Below are 21,616 nucleotides of genomic sequence, written 5' to 3'. Positions count from 1 at the left end.
TGTAATATGCATGCCACCACCATCAGGAAGAGACTTATTCGATCAATGCAACTCAGAACTCAATACTTTTGTTTTTGGAACATGTTTAATGAGCTAAATCCCCTCAAACTCGGACTGGGAACTATAGGCAATTAAAACTTAGAACTAAGTCTGTAATATGAATTCCAAACCAAACGGTAACCGACCGACATCGGCGGGGCAGTTAACGACTTTAAGAACTAAAATAATTCAAAATTTTTGGAGCATAGCAAGTGGTTATCTCACATCGGTTACATTAAACCCCGATATTCAGCCTTGTAATAGCCCCATAAAAGTTTTAATTTTATCCAAAGCGTCCTGACAAGAATCTTGTAACTTATGAAATGGGTCATTACATCCTAAAATTTCCATTCACTTTGATAGGTTAAACAATATTACTGCAATTGAGATTTTCGTATTGAATATACAAGGAGTGGTAGCTATCTCGACCGGAAAATTGAGTTGAAGGAATGAAATTCTTATGTTATCGGCCTGTATAATGCACAGACCGGAAAAAAGGGTATTATTAACACGGGTGCGCACGTACTTTTTTTTGAGATACAGGATGATGCAGTTTGAAAGGATTCTCAATCTTTACTCTATAGCTTCCAATTTTTAGAATGTGTGAGATAGGTATCTTATTAAAATTTGGGGATAAATGCTCTTGTATTTTGTAAATAACAGTCTTTTCTACGTTTTTGGTTTTGACGATTGGTGCCTTCTCTGCTGAACGAATCTCGCGTCACCTGAAATTCTCTTGTAAAACACATCTCGGGATGAAAACGTGATAATTTCCCAGAACTGTTGTCATAAAATTGAATTTTTGGGCAGCACTATTATACATATCTACACGATTGGTCCAAGTTTGCCAATCACGTTTTAGTAGCCATGCTAGGCACTGATGGAATAATTTTTTTCCCAAAAGAGCTGCAGAGGGATATCTTTCATCGATCTATGAAATTTAGTATAATTTTCATCAAACTCCTAAGACTACTAGTTTACTTTAATCAGAACAGGTGGTTTGCACCATTACAACAATAAAGTTCCATAACTAAGTTTTTAAAAGTAAATTCGATAAAATAACAGTTTTGAAGGCATATTTTGTAAAGTCGATCGTCAAACTCCTAAAATTGTACAAAAAATTCGCCTCATTTGAAATATTTACTTTGGAAATTAACTGGAAACTAAATTTATTAAACGCTAATAAAGAGAAACATTTGCACCCCTAATGTGGCTTGAATTTTGTAGATTTTACAAACTGTGCCTAAACAATAAAATATTATTTAAAATAACAATAATTACGTCTGTGATTCCGTAACAATAGTCAAAGTTAGAAAGATCGTATCAATTATTGTTCTGTCAATCTACTTGAAGAGCTGAGAAAAAAGAGAAGTATCGCTTTTCCATGATTGATCGAGGAAAACCGCGGAAAGCGATCTCAGGGGAAAGAAGCGAGAAATAAGCATAGACTTGCTAATTCCCCGGAAATAAGACGTATCTCTTTTTACTAATCCGAAATTCAATTCAGGGGAATAAACAACGTTTCCTTGCCTGAAATGGAAATAACTGCAAGTTGCTTGTGGAAATAAGTAAAATGTTCTTAAAGTGTTATTGTTTGGTTACACCTGTTTTTCGGCATTAATACTACAACAGCAGTAATTAGCATGGGTTTTATGTCAAGAACGAGAATTTGTATTCCCTAGATGTTTCTGATTATATTATATGTATACCAGGAAAGTTAGTTGTTTTAAAATAAAGTAATCTAGGGAATTAGTATTGACGATCATGTGATACATTACGTCTCACTTATCCATTTGATTTGTTAGACAAAATTTGGAATTTTTAGCGTTTACGGAAAAGCAGGTACAGCGAATATGAAGTAAGTAATAAAATTACAAAATGGAAATTTTCGAGGAAACCTGCTTTGCCGTTATTTCATTGATTGCAACTGATTATTACAAATAGATCGAGAATCAAATTGAGCATAAATTACCACAAAGTAAAGCAGATAATTGAAACAATAAGACTACTGAGGGGGAGGGGATAGAGATGTACAGGGTGATTCATTAACAATGGGGCGACCGAAAGCTGAAGATACTATATGTGCAATGGTAGCGATTGGAGAAAATATGCCTTATCCGAAAATTGATAGTTTAGGATATATACAGGGCATTGAAAGTTGCAACTTTAATTCATTTTTTTGCCATTATTCTGAAAATATCTAAGTTAGACGCTTGAAAATTTGTGAAGTTATGTTTTTGTAGGTGACAAATAAGATACGTTTTGCAATTTCCTCGTTGCTAATGGATGGTCATTTTTACATAACTTTTAATCTTGTATGTCTAACATTAAATTTGTTTCGAAATTTGAAAGAGCAATTATTTTTTCATTAATTATGCATTCTTATTTCATTTCGATATCTCGGATCTGTTTTCGAGAAAAATCTATTTAGCGATCTCTATGGTTCGATTTGATAATTTATAATAATATATTTGTAAAGCAGAACTTGAAAAACGTATCTTATTCGTTACGTAAAAAAACATAAATAACTTACAAATTTTCAAGTGCCCAACTTAAATAATTTCAGAATAGTGGCAACAAAATGAATTATAATTTTAACTTTAACACCCTGTATATATCCGAAACAATCAACTTTCGGATAAGGCATATTTTCTCCATTCGTTACCATTTGACGTGTAGGATCTCCAACTTTCGGTTGTTCCATTGTTAACGAATCACCCTGTATAATTTATCATGTTTACCATACCAATAGATTTCACGACTGATTCTGAGATAGGACTAGGACCCATAAATCATAAGGAGAATCTCGCAAATAAAAGAATTCTTCAGACCGTTTAAATCTCGGCCAGCACTACAAGGGGTAGATATGGATTAATATATATTAATCTGAGGACTTAAACAGAAGAGGAATCAAGGGCAATATTTCGCTTGCCTTATTTTTTTAATGAGTAAAGTTTATTGTTGGACTATGGGGGAATCGAGATTAATACTAATTTGTAAATATATTTTGTACTGACGTAAACATTACTTGTTTACAACTAAGGAGGACTTCCACGCCCACCTCTAGGGTAGGAAACCTAGTATTATTTAGTTCGGGAATCTGTACCACAGTCCAACGATGGCCATATGGCTCTGAACTGTTCTTCGCTGTACACAGTTGAGGAAAGAAGCAGGGCAGTATTCCTTACGTTGTATTGTTCAAAATCACTGCTGTGGTAATGAAAGGGCCTTCGTATTCATATTGAGAATAACTCCATTCTTTTCTGAAATCAGTTTTTGTCCATTTTCCAATCCTTTTTAACGACTCCAACATTAATTTGTGCAATATGATTTGAAAATTTCTCTTTAATTGCTCTTTGCAGTCTGGAAATTTAATCGCACTTTCAAAGAGAAAAAAGAAGAATAGAATTTCCTTACAGATTTTTAATATCTAAAATTCCATTTTGCGCCTGAAAGGTCAGTCACTAGGGCCATAAAACATTTATCAAACCATAGACCCATAGATTATTAAATTTACAAACCGTTCTGGCAAAGTAATATTCGTATGCCCGCCTGCAGTCGACAATCCGACAAATATTCACTCCGCATCACACTGGGAAATAATATAAATGTAAATACAAAAATATGCGAAGGCATATTGGAAAATCATCAGAAAAATATGGGATGATATCGATCGAAAAGGCGTACGGACTTTGTTTGGCTAAGATTTATTTATATCATCGTCGCCATACAAGGTTTAAATTTCGCCTGCAAATGCCACCAATAGGGCTTTAGGGAATACGGATTATTTCTGCAGTTGAATACTGACAGTTGCGAACGGGATCACCGGGATAACACGGAAATGTTTGCTTTATGGGTTGGGATTATCTTTAAACTAAAGTTATAAAGTCTGGAGACACAAGAGCATAGTTTAACTTAATTGTTGATGTAATTTATAAGGAACTATACTTGGGCGGAAATATATCTTTGCCCAGAACTAATGGGGCTGGGATAGAACATTTCCGAAAATCAGTTTTTTTAAATTAAAAAAAAATATATTTTAGTTTACAAAAGCATTAAAACGCCCCTAACGAGGCTTTTAGAGGATTTTAAAAAACCGCTGAAAAAGCAGCTTTTTAAAAAAATATGTCGAAATCAAAAACAAGTAGGTTTTATGTCGTTTAAAAAAAATAATTACGATTAATATTAAAATTCGGAGGCCAAAGATCTATTCGCACCTGCAGGTGGTGACTCCTGGATGCCTCCTCCCTCAAGTCCGAGTAGCCAATCCCGGAGAAGGGAGACAGACGCGGAAGGCAGAAGGATAGATGTTCACTGGATAAAATCGGGGAGGGCCTGGATACGGGCCTGTCGAAGGAATGACCTATTGCATCATCAAAAATCAGTCCTTGAGGCAAACACGACAAGAAGGGCCATAGAAGATCCAGACGAAATGACGAAAGGACCAAACATCCAAGGACGTCCATACACGTTTGGATGCTACAACGCAAAGAAAAGCATCTCAGGAGAAAAGGCAAATGTACAAGAACAATTTCCATTAACGAAGAAAAAAGCAAAAGTTTCTGTAAGATGTATGTATCAGGATTGGTAACAAAATGATACCGGACCAGAAGGACATAGACAAAGTGGAGGAAGAGAGAAGCCATCACGAAGGCCATCTCGATTAGGCAAAGGGTGAAAACAGGAGGACAGAAATGACCTAAAGAGACAGTTAATGTTCTAAAAACACAACAGATAAGATAACGGGTGAAGTAGGTAGTAGCCACTCGCAGTCCTCTCTGACCTTGACGATGTATCCCTCAAGAACAATTCTGGAGTAGGAGGATCTTTGATCCCGAGGTTTTTAGTGGGTAGGCACTTCGGTGAATCTCACATTTTCCTGCAGTCAGAACACCAGATTGGGTGTGTTTTAAAGATTTCCGTCGTGACATGAACTTACCTGAACTAATTTGAACTAAAGCCATTAAATTTCAAATTATGATTAGCTCAATGTCGGTGTTGGTTGACGTTATACGAACAAAATGCACACCCATAGATAGAAAAGTTACGATAAATTTCTTGGGGCTGCTTGCTGGAAATTCACTAATTACTCAAATCTCCGAAATACAGGGTATTAAGTATACCGTGGGGCTGTAAATTGTCTCCCCCTGTTAACTTTTTAGTAAATTATTATTTCTTAAAAATTCCAAAGCAGCATTATATAGGGCAAAAAAATATGATTTTTTCAAGTTTGTCTATTTTGTAAAATGTTTCTTACGTCACCAATAGCACAAAATGGCCGATTTTTAAAAATTGAAACATAAATGAAGTAGCACTTCAAATTAGAGGTCTTTCAAAACTACATTCAATGGTGTATTGCGATTCAAAATCTATCAATTAGTTTCTAAGAAAAGCAGGTATAAATTTGGCAAAAAAACGCAATACAAACTCAGTTGAATAGTACGTAAACAATGAAAAAACTTGTTTGTTGATAGGAAATTCATTTTTTTTTTAATTTGTGCTCACAAACAGTCGTTAGTTGTTTTTAATTGTTTATTTCTTGTTTTATTTTTAATCATAAACTGTCTAGGAGTACAAAATCGGAAACAAACTAATTTCATATCAACAGTTTTTCAATTGTCTGCGTATTGTTTAACTGAGTTTGGATTGCATTTTTTACTAGATTTATAGCTACTTTCTCAAAAATTAATCAATAGATTTTGAATTGCAATACATTATCGAAAATAATTTTGAAAAACATTTAAAAGAAAGTGTTTAAAAAACTTTAATGTAGAAAATTCATATTAACGTGGATTCGCAACGGCTAAGCTCTCGAGGTACAGAATATTCAAGAAAACATTTAAATTTCATTTTTTGATTACAATTTCGGACAGCAAGGGGAATTCTGACGAAATTTTGCAGATCCGGAAAGACGATGATGGGAAGTTTATTTGAAAAAAAAGTGTACAAATTTGTGTGCCCATTTCAGTTTTCAAAAAAAACCCTTACCTGACATTCTCCATCAATGCACATATCTAGACTTCCAGGACGACATCGAGTGCCATCCTGTACTCCATCTTTAAGGGTAGAAACTACCAAGGGAACTTCGTCGGCAGCTCCTTTCAATCTTCCTTTACATATCAGCGTGCATGGTTCATCATCGTCGTAAAATGGGAACCAATCGTAGTAAACTCCATCATAGGGAACATTGTTGTAACTTGCGCATTGCTCCTCTCGGAAATCCGGGGAGACACCAGGACAAGGCTAGAAAAAAAATAAGCATTTAACAAATATACATTTGTGTTTTAGACCGGCTCTTCAATGTCCTGCTAAAATTGCATATGTATGCAAATGTAATTTATAGAGAGTGTTTCAGATAGCTGTCTAATAGCATTTTCGGTTTGCGATTTCGGAGCGCTCTGTGGTTGCTCTAACGGTTTCATAGTTCTGGAAAACTGATTAGTCTCACCGCTTCTCCGTATACACTCACTTGGAAACTCTTGTAACGTTTCAAATCAGACGTATCTTAGATCTGAATAAGATTTTAAGTGGGAAATATCCTACGCAATAATTCGAAAACCGCAAAATTCCTGTCAATAAAAAAAGTTCAATGAATTTATGATTTATAACTTCAACATTGATTTTTGCAGTCTTTGTGTATGCCCTTATTATTCAACCCAGTACGGATTAATTTAAGACCTGAAATCGAACCGTTTAGAATAGAGGTAGCGCAGTAAATATAGCACACGAGAAAAGAAAATAAGGTAGGAAATTTTGCGCATTTGCATGGAAAATTTAGTGTTGGAGAAAAGTTATCTATGATTGAATTGTCTATATGTATAGGGTAGCCGTCATCTAACCCGGTGATGAGTAATTTCTTAGTAAGCACAAAGAATAGTTGACCTCCCGCTACAAATACTGCCCAATCACTTCGTGTACCAGCGTGGTAAAAATAAAACCCCTGGACAAAATCATCAAAAACGTTATTTCATGTTAACAGAATAATACCCCCCCATAAATACCTATTTGATTGTTTCGACCACGAACTGAAATGTTAAATAAAACATGTTCGCAAGGTCGCCAGGCGGCCTAATGTGCCCCAGGCCCAAGCAATCGGACTTTGAGATCCGGATTTTTTTATGACTAACAAAAGGTGCCGAAGAACAGGCGTGACAGTCGAGATGGTACAAAATCGGCCTTTAATGTATTTTCAATGGAAGGTTTAAGAGGTCTCAATCCTTTTCTTGTTCATTCTATAAATCACTGTGTTTACCAGACAGACTAATGCATTCCTTATCGAAAATTTCAATTTGGGTAGGTATGAAAAAAGACAACGCTTTCTACAATATGTCTGATGAATCACGCCTCATTTATCAAGAGAACTTTTTTATGCTAGATGAGCAGCACTTATTTATCATTATTTAACAGTTTCATAGTCTAGCTTGTTTTTGTGTAAATCTGTATTATCTACAATTATTTCCATTAGGTGCAATTTTCAAGCTTGTTTCATTATAGGATATTGTGATATTGGGTTCGGAATATAGGGAGTGTTTTAACTTAGACCAGTGCGTTACGTATCTATTTAAGCAAAATTTTAATACGTTACACACATTAGACTCGTTTCTAGAGTACCAACGTAAGATTTTACTTCTGACACTTGAAACGCTTTCAGACCACTTTCATTTATAATAGTAACCTTGCCCGTTCTGAATTTCAAGTTCATTGCAGACGTAATACCATATTGTTTGAACATTTTTTATCGAATTTAGATTTTTTCCTATTAATTTGACACCTATTTTAGCTCTTGGCTCTAATACACATTTGATTGCTGCATATAGCCATATTGCGTAAGATTAACAAGTTAATATACGAGAATTTTTAACACACAATTGTTACACGGTAAGTTCGTCATCAGCTGACCTTCAGGTGTATAATGAAGGCTGTCATTTCCAATGAGGAAATTCCCTCGAGGGGATAATTCTCATTACATGCGAGTATCATACAATGCAGTGTGGACGGCTAAACGTCCGTACTTTATTTCAAGTATTCACGATTGATATTAACAAATTTTTCTACCAACATCGAAACTTCAAATACAATGCCTATTAGAAGTATGTAGAAAGTTAGAAAATCACTATTTGGTATGCAGCCATTTGAATTCAAAATTTATTGATTGAAAATATTTTCAAAATATCGACACTTCCAGAAGTATCGGCAATTGATAACAATTTTGTTATTTTAAATGGAATGATAATGTTTAAAATTTTTTTTATGATTTCATGTTGAATTTCAGGTCAATTTTATACAACACATTGCTAATCTAAAATGTCAACTTTCGGAGATAAAAATTGTTTTATGTCAAAACGGGCAAAAATATTGTATGTAATAAAAATGCGTTACATCTTGTGGACTTAATAAAGCTAGAACAATAAAATTTTGCCAGTAAAAAGTCAAAATACTGCACTTCATTCTTCTGTCTGAAAAATAAATTGAACTAGGCCAATACAAAAATGCAGACAAGTAATTTTCTTCAAATGGTACACCCCATATTTTATTACATGGGTTAAAAAGCCATTTCATTCCGCATTCAATCATGTAACATTTTCCTATTCTTACATAACAATTTCTGAGTTATTTGAGTTATGACCAGGTATACTTACGGAGAAAAAAATGTTTATAAACAAATGGTGAATATTTTGGATAATTATTATAATAATTTGTTAACATGTAGTTAAGAATATTACAGCATCAAACAACTATGTTTTGATTTTTTTATTTTAAAATTTCAAATTCAAATGAAGAAAAAACTCATATGTAAGAATAGGAAAATATTACATGAAATGTTTTTTTAACCCATATAATAAAATGTGGGGTGTTCCATTTGAAGAAAATGACTTTTCAATAGTTTTACATTGGCCTAGTTCAATTTATTTTGCAGATCACCCTATAGATGATTATCAAAATTGAAATTGAGAAGAATGAAATGCAGTGTTTTAACTTTTTATTAGCAAAATTTTGTTGTTCTATCTTTGTTAGTTCCGCTATAACAATTTTTAATTATACAGAAGATTTTTACCAATTTTGACATTAAACAATTTATTTTCGAAAGTTAACATTTTAAGTTAGCAGTATATTACATAAAGTGAACCTGAAGTTCAACATGGAATCATACAAAAAAAAAACATCGTCATTCCATTTAAAATAACAAAGTTGTTGTCAATTTCCGATACTCTTAGAAGTGTCGATATTTTGAAAATATTTTCAATCAATAGATCTTCGATTCAAATAGCTGCATACCAAATAGTGATTTTCTAGCTTTCTAAATACTTCTAATAGGCATTCAGCTAAAGACATCCTGTATATTCTGGCAATCATTATGTACATATATGTAAATTTTATTAGGTCTATTTTACAGGGAGACATATTTGCAAACGTTTGGGGTATTTCGCCTTTATTACTAATGTAGTGTATTCTTAAGAACTATTACTATGGAATGAGTTCATCATTCATGCTTGCAGTGCACCTGAATTGTACTTGTTGCTCTGTAGAGATTAATAGCCCTTATTATATTGTTATAGAGCTGTGGACAAAAAGAAATTTTAACTCAATTTTATAGGTTCCGGTGAATTACTCTTTTAAGAAGCAAAGCAAATAGCAACGATATTTTACAAGCCTACTTAGTAGCTGTTTACGTGACTTCCATCAATTGAAAGAAGACAAAAATTAAGTACTTGCAATATAAATTACTGGCCCAACACGCAGATTAAATGGACGCCCCTAAGCTGCTCTCGTTAATAAAAGTTGTATAGATTAATTTCCCCAACAAAAGATTAAGGTTACTCAAGGAAGCAGGGAAGTTATCTCGTATTATTACTTAGGTTTCAGTATACAAGTAAGTTGTGGAGTTTATAATCTAAAAATGGTTGAGAACGTAACAAGAAATGTTAAAAAAATATCAAATTCATTCCAGTTCTTATGAAAAAACACTTCGTTAACTCTAATTAAGTTTTCTGATTTTCTTTAGTTAATAGGGAAAGCAAAGATTTCACCTTGATGAACATCCAAAGAGACCATCAATTTTCCTTGAAACCATAGTTGGCTAATGTATGTTTAATTTATTCTCTTTATGTAATACGAACATAAAATTAGAAATAGACTAAATTAAATACTCATATATGGCAAGCTATGAAATTTTAAAGGTAATAACTAGTTTCTAACTACTTCCATACACAATAGACTTATTTCTACTTGTATGTGCCATGTTCAATATGAATATGCAAATTAAGAAATGCACAACTTATTTTAGATATCCTACTTATGTATGCAAGTCATCAATTGGCGAACTAGGAAATCTGAATAGAACTACTGATGAACCGCAATTTTGATACACTGTATAATTATTATAAAAACAATCTGCAAAAAAAAAATAAGCAAACTGAAAAGAAGATGATGTAATAGGTCAATGCCTCTCAATCTCAACGTGAACCATTTGAATAATCACGCTGCTCTTCACGCCTGTTCTTCAATGAACGTAGATTGAAGATAGTACACGTAATAGTGAATAGTAGATTTGATGGAGTCATTCATAAATTCATAATACATTGGTGGGTAAATATGTAATGCATTAACTGGCAGGCATTTTTCAAGTAAGTATAGGCCAAGGCCACTTAGAAAGGTATTAGAGAATAAAGTCAAGAAGCAATTTCTAAAACTTTTTAACTTGTATTCTGTTTCGAAGACTTGAAAAATGGTAGCTTCCTCGCAACAATATGAATAAATTATATGGTCGATGACAAAATGAGATAGTTACACGTAAAAAGGTTACCACCCGATCAGGAAATGCTATTTAAAACCATCAGAATCCTAAATTCGCCATAAGTTTGTGGGCGTGCCCCAAACCGCAAGGTTATTAAAGTAATATAAATTGGTCAAAGAAATCAAATATGGTATCACTTGTTCGGGTTTGCACAGAACAGCAACAAGATCTGTAACAATGAACGTGTTCGTCAGTGTAAGTGGTCAACCTACATAATTTATTTATAATCTACTGCTTCGAAGATTGGGTGTGCATTCAGTGTGGTTTGCCTTAGTGTGGTATTCAGTCGGACGTTGCGAAATGGCTCTGGAATTTTCTGGCTCATGTTTCTGATGAATGTCGCTCAAAATTTATTCAACATACAAATTTATTACATATTTTTAAAATGTTTTTTACATTTTAAACATTTTTATCCTGGTCTTTTTTGAATAAATTATTGCGCGACATTATTCAATATCGTTATGGATTGCCAAAGGCAGTGAAAAAAAGTGTTGATATAATTAATAATTTATTCTTTGTGAGAGACATTTTTAAGAATTAGAAATTTTAGGGGATTACTAGGGGATGAGTAAATTGGGAAAATATTAGTGTAATCGCAGGGAAGTGTTTTTAGACGTTAATAGCTATAGGGTGGATAGCATTTCTCTTCTTTCGTTTGTAGTAAAATTTATTGCGTTTTCACATATGTATGTACATACGTGTATGTATATGGTAAATAACCATTGAGTATTAAATTAATTTTAATTTATGCCATTGTCCCATATACAGTTAGGTACATGTCTAATTCATTTTTTAAGTTTAGATACACATTATTAAGCAATTTTGCTATCTTTAGAATTGATTATGTCGTTTTTCGACAGTATCTTTCTAAGGGCATTTAATTTTCTTACTCAAATTTAAAAAAAAACGGAAATTTTGCATCAAACGTTAGGTACTTCATATTCAACAATTCTAACCATAGTAATAACCACTGACAGAAATTTTTACTTGTTTTTTTTTTAATTTTAACTTGGTAAAATTTCTCTCAGCATCATATTTATGAGTCAAAAATTCCAGAAAGTTGCTACAAATACGTAGCATTTGGTTCACAGAATTCTTCTAATTATAACTGGTGCAACGAAAAATTTTACATCATTTTAGACCAATATTCATTTATACATTCTAGACGAGTAGAGGAATCTGGATTACAATGTGCACTCCTGCATTTTTCATTCTGAATTGTATTCATGTATATCATCTTAAAGTTAATCAGTAATTCTCAATACACTAGTTATATTACAATTCGTTATAAAATATAATTACATTTATGTAATTATATTATAACCTGATGGTAATTTGTCTCTGCAGTGATAAACAGCACCTGTGTGAAGTTACTTTAAGCTACATCATTTGGGTAGTTGACACGAAAATTGATAATAAATTTATTTATTTATTTTTAATTGCATTAATTGCATGTACATAAAAATCTATATTGAACAAACATGTCACATTTTGGGAAATAGATGGCCTGGGACACACCGCAAAGTGTAAAAAAGGTGTCTGCTCTCTTACGCCACCCTGTAAATTTTAATCAAAGTATTTATTTCGCATAAATTTTTACACGTATTTTATTTAGTTTTTGCTTTCGCCACCATGTTTAGGATGTTGTCAAAAATACCAATTTCCTCTTTTATTATTTCTATGATAATCGTCTTATTATTCAATAACGTTAAAGTCCGTTGTATTCTTATTTGCTTATATCTGTATTTTTATATTTCTTATTATTATATACTGTATGCTTCAAATATCGAATTTCCGTTTCAGTGATCTGACCACTAACTGTTGTTTATGTAACTGAAACACACGAGTAATGGTCTGAATCAAGGACGCTGAAGGCTATTTATTTCCCGCAAGTTACCAGTTTTTATTCAATACCAATTACATGCAAGACAGTATGTGTATGGAATTTAGATTTTCAACTTTCAGAAATCACTCACTCATTCTTTGTGCTCTTGTCGACAATTTACATGTATTTAAATTACATTTCCATCTTTTCATCATCTAGATAAGATTATTTAGACTATAATTATAACAAATGATGAATTCGGGATTGGATCAATCCTGCATCTCCAATTCTAATAAATTTATTATGGATTGTTAAACGATAAATGTTATTTCAATTTCATGAAATATTTATCAGTTCACCTGAACTGTTGTGTATGAAACATTTCTTATATTTTAAGCAACAATCAGATCTATCCTGCAAGAAGTTTTCTTTCATGAAAGTGAATTGAAATAACCAAAACCAAAATGAAATAATATTGCCAAGTAGTTAAATCTAATTTGAACCAAACTCAATAACCTGAAATTAGCGAAATGAACTGTTCTGAAGGAGTTATCCCGAACTGACATGACTGAAATAGTTTATGTAATTCGAAAACCGACCCTAACTCACTTGAATTTGTTTTGTAACCTAAATTAACCTAAAACGACCTGAATAATTACAATTGATCGAAATTAATTTCTGTCCGGATTCCGACATAATCGAACCCAGCTGAGATGAAATTAATTCCGTAATTTAAAATAACCTGAATAAAATTTTGTTAGTAAGCTAAAGTAACCTGAAGGGATGTATATGAAATTTCCTTAATAACTTAAAGTAGCCAGAATCGAACTGAGTAGGCTGAGTTACAAAGAATGTAGGAGATTGTTATATTGACCCCAAATGAAATTGGTTTAAGAACATAAAATAACTTGAATTGATCAGAGTAACTACTGTTATATCAGGTAACAGTAGACTGTAAGCTGAAGTTTCATCGTGCTTAATATTGAATTTGAGCTTATCGTTGGATATATCAATGATTCTCTCAATCCTCTGACTAGTTGCATACCGCCTACAGTTTACATGGTTATTTACAGAGCTTGGTTATCTTGGGTGTTTTCGCCGCCGCCAACGGTGGCATAATCGCCCCTACACTTCTGGCCGCCCCACATCAGACCTTGGCCTACCAGGTGGCGTCTCCGGTTGTCCTTAGAGCTGCAGTTCATGCTGCTGAAGGTCAATACCTCCACGATAACACTGAGAAACTGTACGACGATGGTTCCTACAGGCCAGAATTGCAAATCGTTCCATTGGCCGCTTCCCCCTATGGTCTGACCCCTGCAGGATCTGGACTTGAAGGAGCCTACGTTCCTGACATCAACGAAAAGTTGTACGATGATGGTAGCTACAAACCAGAATTGAGAGCTATCCCATTGGCCCCATCACCATACGGGTTAACTCCAGCCGGATCTGGATTGGAAGGAGCCTACGTGCATGACATCAACGAGAAATTGTATGACGATGGATCTTACAGACCCGGACTTGTCCATTAAATTTAAGTTAGGAATAGGTTGTAAATAAGTTAATGCCAGCTTTGTTAATAAAAATACTTAGAATATGACTCGTCAAATTCGAAATTGTAATTGAAAATCAATAGAGCGGTCTACCAAAAAATTTAATGGATTTCATTTGACGACGTTAATTCTTTATAATACTATGAAATAGTTTGCATACAAAAGAGGCTATTTTGAAAAAATAATCTTATATTCTCTCGAGTTTAAGGAAAATGTCTCATGTATATGCAATGAAAAGCGCAATTATGTGCTAAGTCGCAAGCTTTTATTTTTGTACCAACGATACTGCCAATAAACCAAGTGCTTCAATATTTCTCTAAATTATTTTATTGTAATATATTTAATAATAATTATTATTAAACAACTTTAGATTAATTAACTTGGCAAACTTTTCCAGGCATCCTACTTGCAGGTTTTTGGTGAATTGCAAAGACGTGCTTTGAAGTGGAAAGTCAAACCTCTGTTTTACTTGTTTTTCTGGCTCAACATTTAAAAAGCTTGAAATATCTTAAAAAACTTCAGGAAAAGTCGGTTTTGTGTGCCAGGCAATCAAAGTTCCTGTTTGCTACACTCGTATAAGCAAAAACATTAATTTCAACATCCATCTCTTTAATTTAATTTACTTTGTTACTAAAGACTTTTAGTAGATTAAAGAGAATAATAATTACCGTGCTCTCCATTCAACTTTCAATCAAAAAATCTATTTTATGACAAAGTATCGTATAAGGCGCAATTTTTTAAATTTAGAAATATTTTTTTATAAAGGGACAAGTAAGTTTCCGCCGTTTGATATAAAAAATTAGGAATTTATTGTGAAAGAACGGTGCATTATATTTTATTCAAAGTATTGTCCATCGCTAGCCACTACTTTTTCCCATCTTCCTGGCAGTATTCGAATACCACGTCGGAAGAACTCTTCATTTTTTGAGGCTATCCATGAATCGACTCAATCTTTAATATCTTCATATGAAGTAAAGCGCTGCTCAGACAGAGCATGTGCCATCGACTGGAATAAGTGATAGTCGGATAGGACAAGGTCTGGTGAATATGGCGGGTGGAGTAGGACTTCCCAATTAAGTGTTTCCAAATAGGTTTTGACCGGTACCGTAACATGCGGACGAGCATTATCATGTAGGAGAATAATTTTGTCGTGTTTGGAGTAGTAATGTGTGCGTTTTTTCTCGAGTGCTCGACTCAATCTCATTACTTGTATTCGGTAGAGAGTTCTAGTAATGGTTATGTTGAATTTGAGCAACTCAAAATATGTGACACCAAGCTTATTACACCAAATACACAACATGAGTTTTTTTCCACGAATATTTGATTTGGCTATCGATGTTGAAGCATGGCCAGGTAGTCCCCATGATATTCTCTTCTTTGGGTTATCGTAATGAATCCATTTTTCATCGCCAGTGATTACTCGATGCAAAAAAACCTTTTTTTATGCCTGGCAAACAGCATTTCACTCATGCAAAATTGGCGTTCAACGTTTTTCGGCTTCAATTCATAAGGAACCCAATTCCCAACTCTTTTAAACGATGCGAAATTGCTTGTTGAGTCACTTCTAATATAAGTGCAAGTTCTTTTTGCGTTTGGGATGAATCTTCCTCCAATAATACTTTCAATTCCGTATCTTCGTACACTTTAGGTCTTTCACTACGTTCTTAGTTTTCCACGTCAAATTCAACGTTTTTAAATTTGTGAAACCACTCGCGACAACTTCTTTCACTTAAAGCAGCCTCACCATATGTTTTTACAAGCAATCGATGTGCCTCAGCTGCAGATTTCTTTAAATTAGAGTAAGTAGAGAAGTAAATTAGAAGTTCCCGCAAATGACGCTTATTCGGCGCAAAACTTGACATTATTGAACGAAACAAATTATGTGATGCTGATAAGGAGTCACTGATATTTCAAGGTTATGTTGTTACTAGATGATCAAACTTGCGATAGTACGTTTTACATCTGACTATTTCAAGATAATCTTCTGGTGGGGCCATGCTTTGTCAAACGGCGGAAACTTATTTGTACACTTTATAATTTTCACAAACAATGTAGCGATATTCTGTATCTAAACTACTGACTAAACGTGTTTCATTTTGTAACTAGTTATGAAATAAAAACAAGTACCTCCATTCCGTAACTCAGTTAACAAAAGATGTTGAAATAAATTTTTTATTGTATGATACCGAAAATAAGTTTTTCTCGGTTAGACAATTGTACTGAAAATGAACCTTTCCATTAAGAGTACAATAAAATTCACCTTTTTCATAAGCGCACGGAAATAATGCCATTTTACGGACTCCTAATGAAACTCAGATCCTAATAATGGAAACATCGTTCATTATACGTCCTGAAATACAGCTACTAGAGTGTATTTCGAGTTAGCATCATCGCTATCTCTGTCAATGTGACACTAGAATTTTTCCATCATTTTTAAATACGCTTCTCAGAACTTCCAAATTCAAGTAAATATCTGGAGATATTCTTTAAGTGGGAGTTACCGCAACGTTCGATAGGAAGATGTGTAAACCAAGAAAATGAATATAGAGGTCTGTATGATAAAAAGAAAATAAGGTATAAGACTTCATGAACAATATTCCTGTTTATTCATCTGAAAAGGTAATTCAATAAAACTTTCTCCTTTATATAGTCGATTTCTGCTATAGAGTAATCCAATTCGAGGTATTGCTTTTCGTTTTCGGAGTCTAATAATAAAAAGTTTAGTATCTAGTATATCGTTCATTACACGTCCGAAATGCATTTTCGCGTACTTACATGATAGCCTCATATAGGAAGTTGACACGAATGCACGGGAAAATGCTATTTTCCGGGCTCGTAATGAAATATACCACTTTTGGAAGAATATGAAAAACAAACGTCGTTGAAAAAAGTCGTTAACCCATGTGACCAATTAATTCAAAAACATTTAGTATGGAAATTAAGAATAGCTACATGAATTGAAATGATTGTTGGACACTGCACACTTAGAAAACAAAAAGTTGCTCATTATTAAAACATGGGAAATGTGCCACCCTTAATAAAAATTTAGCTGATACCTTATTGTAAAATTCTACTTTAGATTATTTTTAAACATGTAATGCTTAAATGCATTTGAATAATTAATGCCTGAAGTGATTATGACAACCCTAATATTTTTTCGCGGCGTTTTCTATATATGTTAATTAATTATTTACCTTTTTAATCTCTAGACGTATTCGAGGATTGAAACCCAAATGAAACACCATATGTCAACCAATATCTAATTAAAGCACTACCTTTGCTTTAACTCACATTAAGCACTTTAATTCCAGCTTCTGTCGGGACTCTAAAATAAATCGCTTAGAGCCGGCCCTCTTTCACCATCGCAATGCAATTTAACAAGTGATAACAGACTGCAAATTTCAATCGATTTTATAGGTTGTTCGATAACCTTGCACACCCAATTACTCCCTGTACGATAGTTTTTCTTAGCTATAGATTTTCCTATAGAAGCGGCTTTGTAAGGCATTAAAGTTGCAATAAAAGCTTTGAGGAGGGCTTCTTTCGTCTATTTTTCTTTAGGCAATGTAGGAAGCTGCCCGCAAACTGGAGTTTTTTTACCTTTCTTCATAAAAGCTGCAATAGACTTTAGATCTAATTGAAATTTGTAGCATGTCTGGTCAATTGCCTGCAATCAAAAGTGGAGGTTTCGCCTTTGGATACCATAAAATATTTTTGTTGATTATTTAGTTTCCTAAAAAGTATTTCCTAGAACGACATAAAATAATTATTAATAGGAAAATGACTAAATCAAATGAGGTAGAGAATTTACCTCGATAGCAAACACAATTAGGGCGGACGGTCCCATAACGGCAATACACTTCTCTATGAATATGAAATTTGATTATTTTGACAACATTTCCGAAAACTCAGTGTCGTGTTTCAATCAATGTTGTCAATTTAAAAAAAAATGTCATATGCGTGGGATTTAAGCACATATGGAATGCATTTTTATCCGAACTGGGAGTGATATACAGTGTTAGATTAAATCCTATTGTGGATTTCATCATATCTTTCCTGTATATGTTAATTGTAAATAAACGTTATATATCACCTATTTTTCCAATTGGGGTGTGGACTTATGGGCAAGGTTACCCGCCCATATAAAATGGGTTATTGCATTTGCAAGCGCACCATTTGCAGTGGAGAAATCAGCAGATGAAAGCCATGTTCGCTCTGGTAAGTGAAGTTTCAGTTTCAGTTATAGTTTTATTTTTGGTAAAAGGGATAATTTTAATATTTTCTTTGCAAATGGACTTTGTTCATACTTCCTTCCCTCATTTACTAAACTTCTGAAAACTGTTGTTCATATGCTTAACGGAAGATTTTAAAACAACTTTTGAAAGGTTTCATTTTAACGTTAGAATTAACCATCTGGAAAATGTACGGATGAAATGAGAAATACTTTGACTGTGTTTGGAGAAAGTACACTTATTTGCATGAAGCAGAATTACGTGCAAATTTATATTATGTTATAATAGGTAACACTCGTAACTCATATGATAACGAAATTTATATACCTTCGAAATTGAACTCATAAAATGTTTTTAAAGATAGTAACATTTGTAAACCAAATTTAAGAAGCTTAACTGCTCGAAAATAGTAAAAGAGTAGTAAACAGCTAGATAAAGGCATTTGTCATTTTGATGTCATGATCACGATTTGGATTAGTATGTTTTCATACATGTGAAGAAAAAAATGTTTAAAATAAGCGAAACATATTGCGTAACACGATGCGCGGCGGAATGCTGTATGGGCTTTAAAAGCTTTTAAGCACCCATATTATACAAAATTTGTTTATTACAAGTGTAGAAATATTACAGCTAGTAGTTTAGACATGCCGGACTGAAACGTCTATACTACTGTGCTCCTAGTAATGTCTACACTGTACACGCTGCAGCCTGTTTGTAAAACCGATTATGATGCATGAGTAATAAAAATAAATTTAAAGTTATGTCAATAACTTTTTCCAGCAATTTATGTTTAATATGTATGTTCGCAATTTTAGATAAGAAACGAAAATATATCGTGTAGGATATCATTTTAATTCTATCAATATATGCCTATATTCATTTTATTTGGCAACTGTGTAATGCCCTAAACCTATACCAAACAAATATATAAATTCTTGAGATTGTGGCAGATTAAAATTTTCTCAAAATTCATAACGCACCAATTTTCTAAATCACCCCTTAAAGCTTCGTTTCATTACTGACTAGCGTTACCCGAAAATTCCGAACTGAATCGTCTATGTACCGTCGAAATCAAGCGGCCTTATTAAGCTGCGTATGTAAATGAACCCCAATGAGATCCGAATTAAAACCTCCGACGAAGTTTCGTCGAGTTTTGGGAAGGCATGGAAATGAACGAAATGGAAAGTGAAGGAAAGAAAAATAAAATTACGCCTCTTCAAAATTGCATTTTTCTTCACAATGTCGATTATAATCCTCTGTAGAATTAATGCAACTTCCATTCTTTAGAGGAATCCACAATTATTTGTATTTTTTGCTAATTCATTAGGAATTGACACCTTCAAATTCAATTTCCTAAAACCTGATGAGATATATTTCTCGTAAGATCAATGTTTATCGTTATTACTAGTATTAGAGACATCATAGTGCTTTAACTCGTAATGCCCGTCTATAGTATGGAAGGATAATAAATAAATTCTTAAATGCCTCCCCGCTTTTATTCAAAATTGATATGATACTTTCTTAATATTTGTATTTTACACTGAAATTCCATATCAAACAATTGTGATGTTCTTATTTAATTACAGTCAGCTATCGCTCTTCTCGGCGCCCTCGCCTGCGCTAACGCTGGTGGAATCGGTCTTGGATTGGCCGGAAGTGTTGACAGCGCTGCTGTTATCGCTGGCCCATCAGGAACCGTGAGCAGGACCGGTCTTGCCTCTGTAGGCCCCATCGCCGCTCCCGGTGCCATCGTTGCTGGTGCCGGCCTCGTTGGCCCAGGTTCTTCCCAATTAAACGCACAATCGTAACTCCATCTCACGCCTTGTTTCCTTACAGGTCTGATCTCTTCTGCTGTAGTTCCCGGTGCTGTAGTCGGTGGACACGCTGGCCTCGGTCTTGGTGTTGGTTTGGCCGGCCCAGGATTGGCTGCCAAGGTTTTGGGCTTGGAAGGATCCGGAATTGAAGGACAATGGATTCCCGACATTAATGAGAAATTGCACGATGACGGTTCTTACAAGCCCGGTATCTACGGATTGTAGATTTACTGAATGGAATGTAATTTAATTCTGACTGAGATATCTAATGCTGTGTACCTTACTTTAATAAAGGAGTGTTTTAGTGTATTTGTTCTTGGTTTTAAAAGGATACATCCGAAAGTTGTTTTTAAATATTTTATTTGTCTAGGGTAATGGGGTATAATATTAATAAGTAATTAAATAAATATTAATTCGGTATTCATGTTGGAAGATCAATAATGTTCAGGTCGGTAACTGCCATCGTCGTACTGCTGTTCTGCATTATCTGGCACATACACACCAGAAGAATCAGTGCTCACATACTCAATGCCTTCGGTGGTGGAAATTGGCTCTGTTGTATCTGAAGTCTCTTCGCTAATTTTCATAGAATTCCTGTCTTCAACAATTTGGTTAAGCAACAAACTTTGCGCGTTAATTGCTTTAGGAACATTTGATGCTTCATCCAAAGTTTTAGTTGCATGGGCTAATATAGGTTCCTGCAATGCCACTGTGGGCACTTCAGGCATTGCAGCTTGAGCGAGTACAACAGGAGCAGATTGTAGTAGAGGACCCACATTTCCTTCAAGCACAACTTTTCCCCCAGGAATATATGTGTCGATTACACTACCATCAGGGCCAATAAGTTTGGTTTTAGAGCTTGGGCCTTGCAGTACCTTAGCAGGGTAGGCATTGGCCAGAGCGAGGCATGAGATAAGAAGACACGCCACCTGAATTACAGTTGAGATAACAAATTATCAGGAATGCCTTTTAAAAAAAGAAATGTCATGGTCTTATAACTACTATTTCTTGTGTGGGACAATTAAGACTATCTACATTAATTATTTATAATGTGAGTGGCTATGGCGAAACAGCTTTCTGCATTGCTGGAAAAATTAAAGACTACTACCGATACATATCTCAATAGTTATTACAAAGCCCAGATAACCTTGTATACATCTAACAACATTTAAAAAACGTGTGACAAGTAAAGCAACGCATATGTTACGTAAAGCAGAGAATGGCGAATCTAAATGTGTGTACTCACGATTTTGTCCATTGCGACACGACTGTGGAGTCTGAAGATAATGCTTTTAAGCTTTACATCCCAAGTTTTTATATTAAGAGATGTCCTTGCTGTGTTCTATCAAAAGGAACAACTG

At 34.0% G+C, this 21,616-nt stretch overlaps 4 protein-coding genes across 6 annotated transcripts in view; 2 read left to right on the top strand and 2 right to left on the bottom strand.

The window, feature by feature from the left end:
• nolo (no long nerve cord) overlaps positions 1–21,616 on the bottom strand; it is a 205,502-nt gene that overhangs the window by 57,980 nt on the left and 125,906 nt on the right. For 2 of the 3 annotated variants that reach the window (XM_066397510.1, XM_066397511.1), the window contains exon 6: positions 6,028–6,282. In XM_066397510.1, coding sequence (XP_066253607.1) covers positions 6,028–6,282 — 255 coding nt within the window. Of the gene's footprint in view, positions 1–6,027; positions 6,283–17,403; positions 17,580–21,616 lie in introns of those variants that run through there. The other variant, XM_066397512.1, reaches the window with a different exon arrangement.
• LOC136413827 (uncharacterized) lies at positions 10,892–14,524 on the top strand. The gene is made up of 2 exons (XM_066397557.1): positions 10,892–11,029; positions 13,733–14,524. Exons 1-2 carry the CDS (start codon positions 11,012–11,014, stop codon positions 14,186–14,188), a joined length of 474 nt encoding a protein of 157 aa, XP_066253654.1. The 5' UTR covers positions 10,892–11,011; the 3' UTR covers positions 14,189–14,524.
• Positions 18,333–20,564, top strand: LOC136413830 (elastin-like). The gene is made up of 3 exons (XM_066397561.1): positions 18,333–18,427; positions 20,028–20,220; positions 20,278–20,564. The coding sequence occupies exons 1-3, from the start codon at positions 18,407–18,409 to the stop codon at positions 20,478–20,480; spliced, it is 417 nt and encodes a 138-aa protein (XP_066253658.1). The 5' UTR covers positions 18,333–18,406; the 3' UTR covers positions 20,481–20,564.
• On the bottom strand, positions 20,353–21,582 carry LOC136413823 (uncharacterized). Its single transcript, XM_066397548.1, has 2 exons — positions 21,502–21,582; positions 20,353–21,184 (listed from the first exon to the last, which is right to left on the bottom strand). Exons 1-2 carry the CDS (start codon positions 21,511–21,513, stop codon positions 20,690–20,692), a joined length of 507 nt encoding a protein of 168 aa, XP_066253645.1. The 5' UTR covers positions 21,514–21,582; the 3' UTR covers positions 20,353–20,689.

Source organism: Euwallacea similis, chromosome 15 (assembly GCF_039881205.1).
Source record: "Euwallacea similis isolate ESF13 chromosome 15, ESF131.1, whole genome shotgun sequence".
Lineage (NCBI taxonomy): Eukaryota > Metazoa > Arthropoda > Insecta > Coleoptera > Curculionidae > Euwallacea > Euwallacea similis.
Note: the sequence above shows the minus strand (reverse complement) of the source record. Positions and strands in the feature narration are given on the sequence as shown.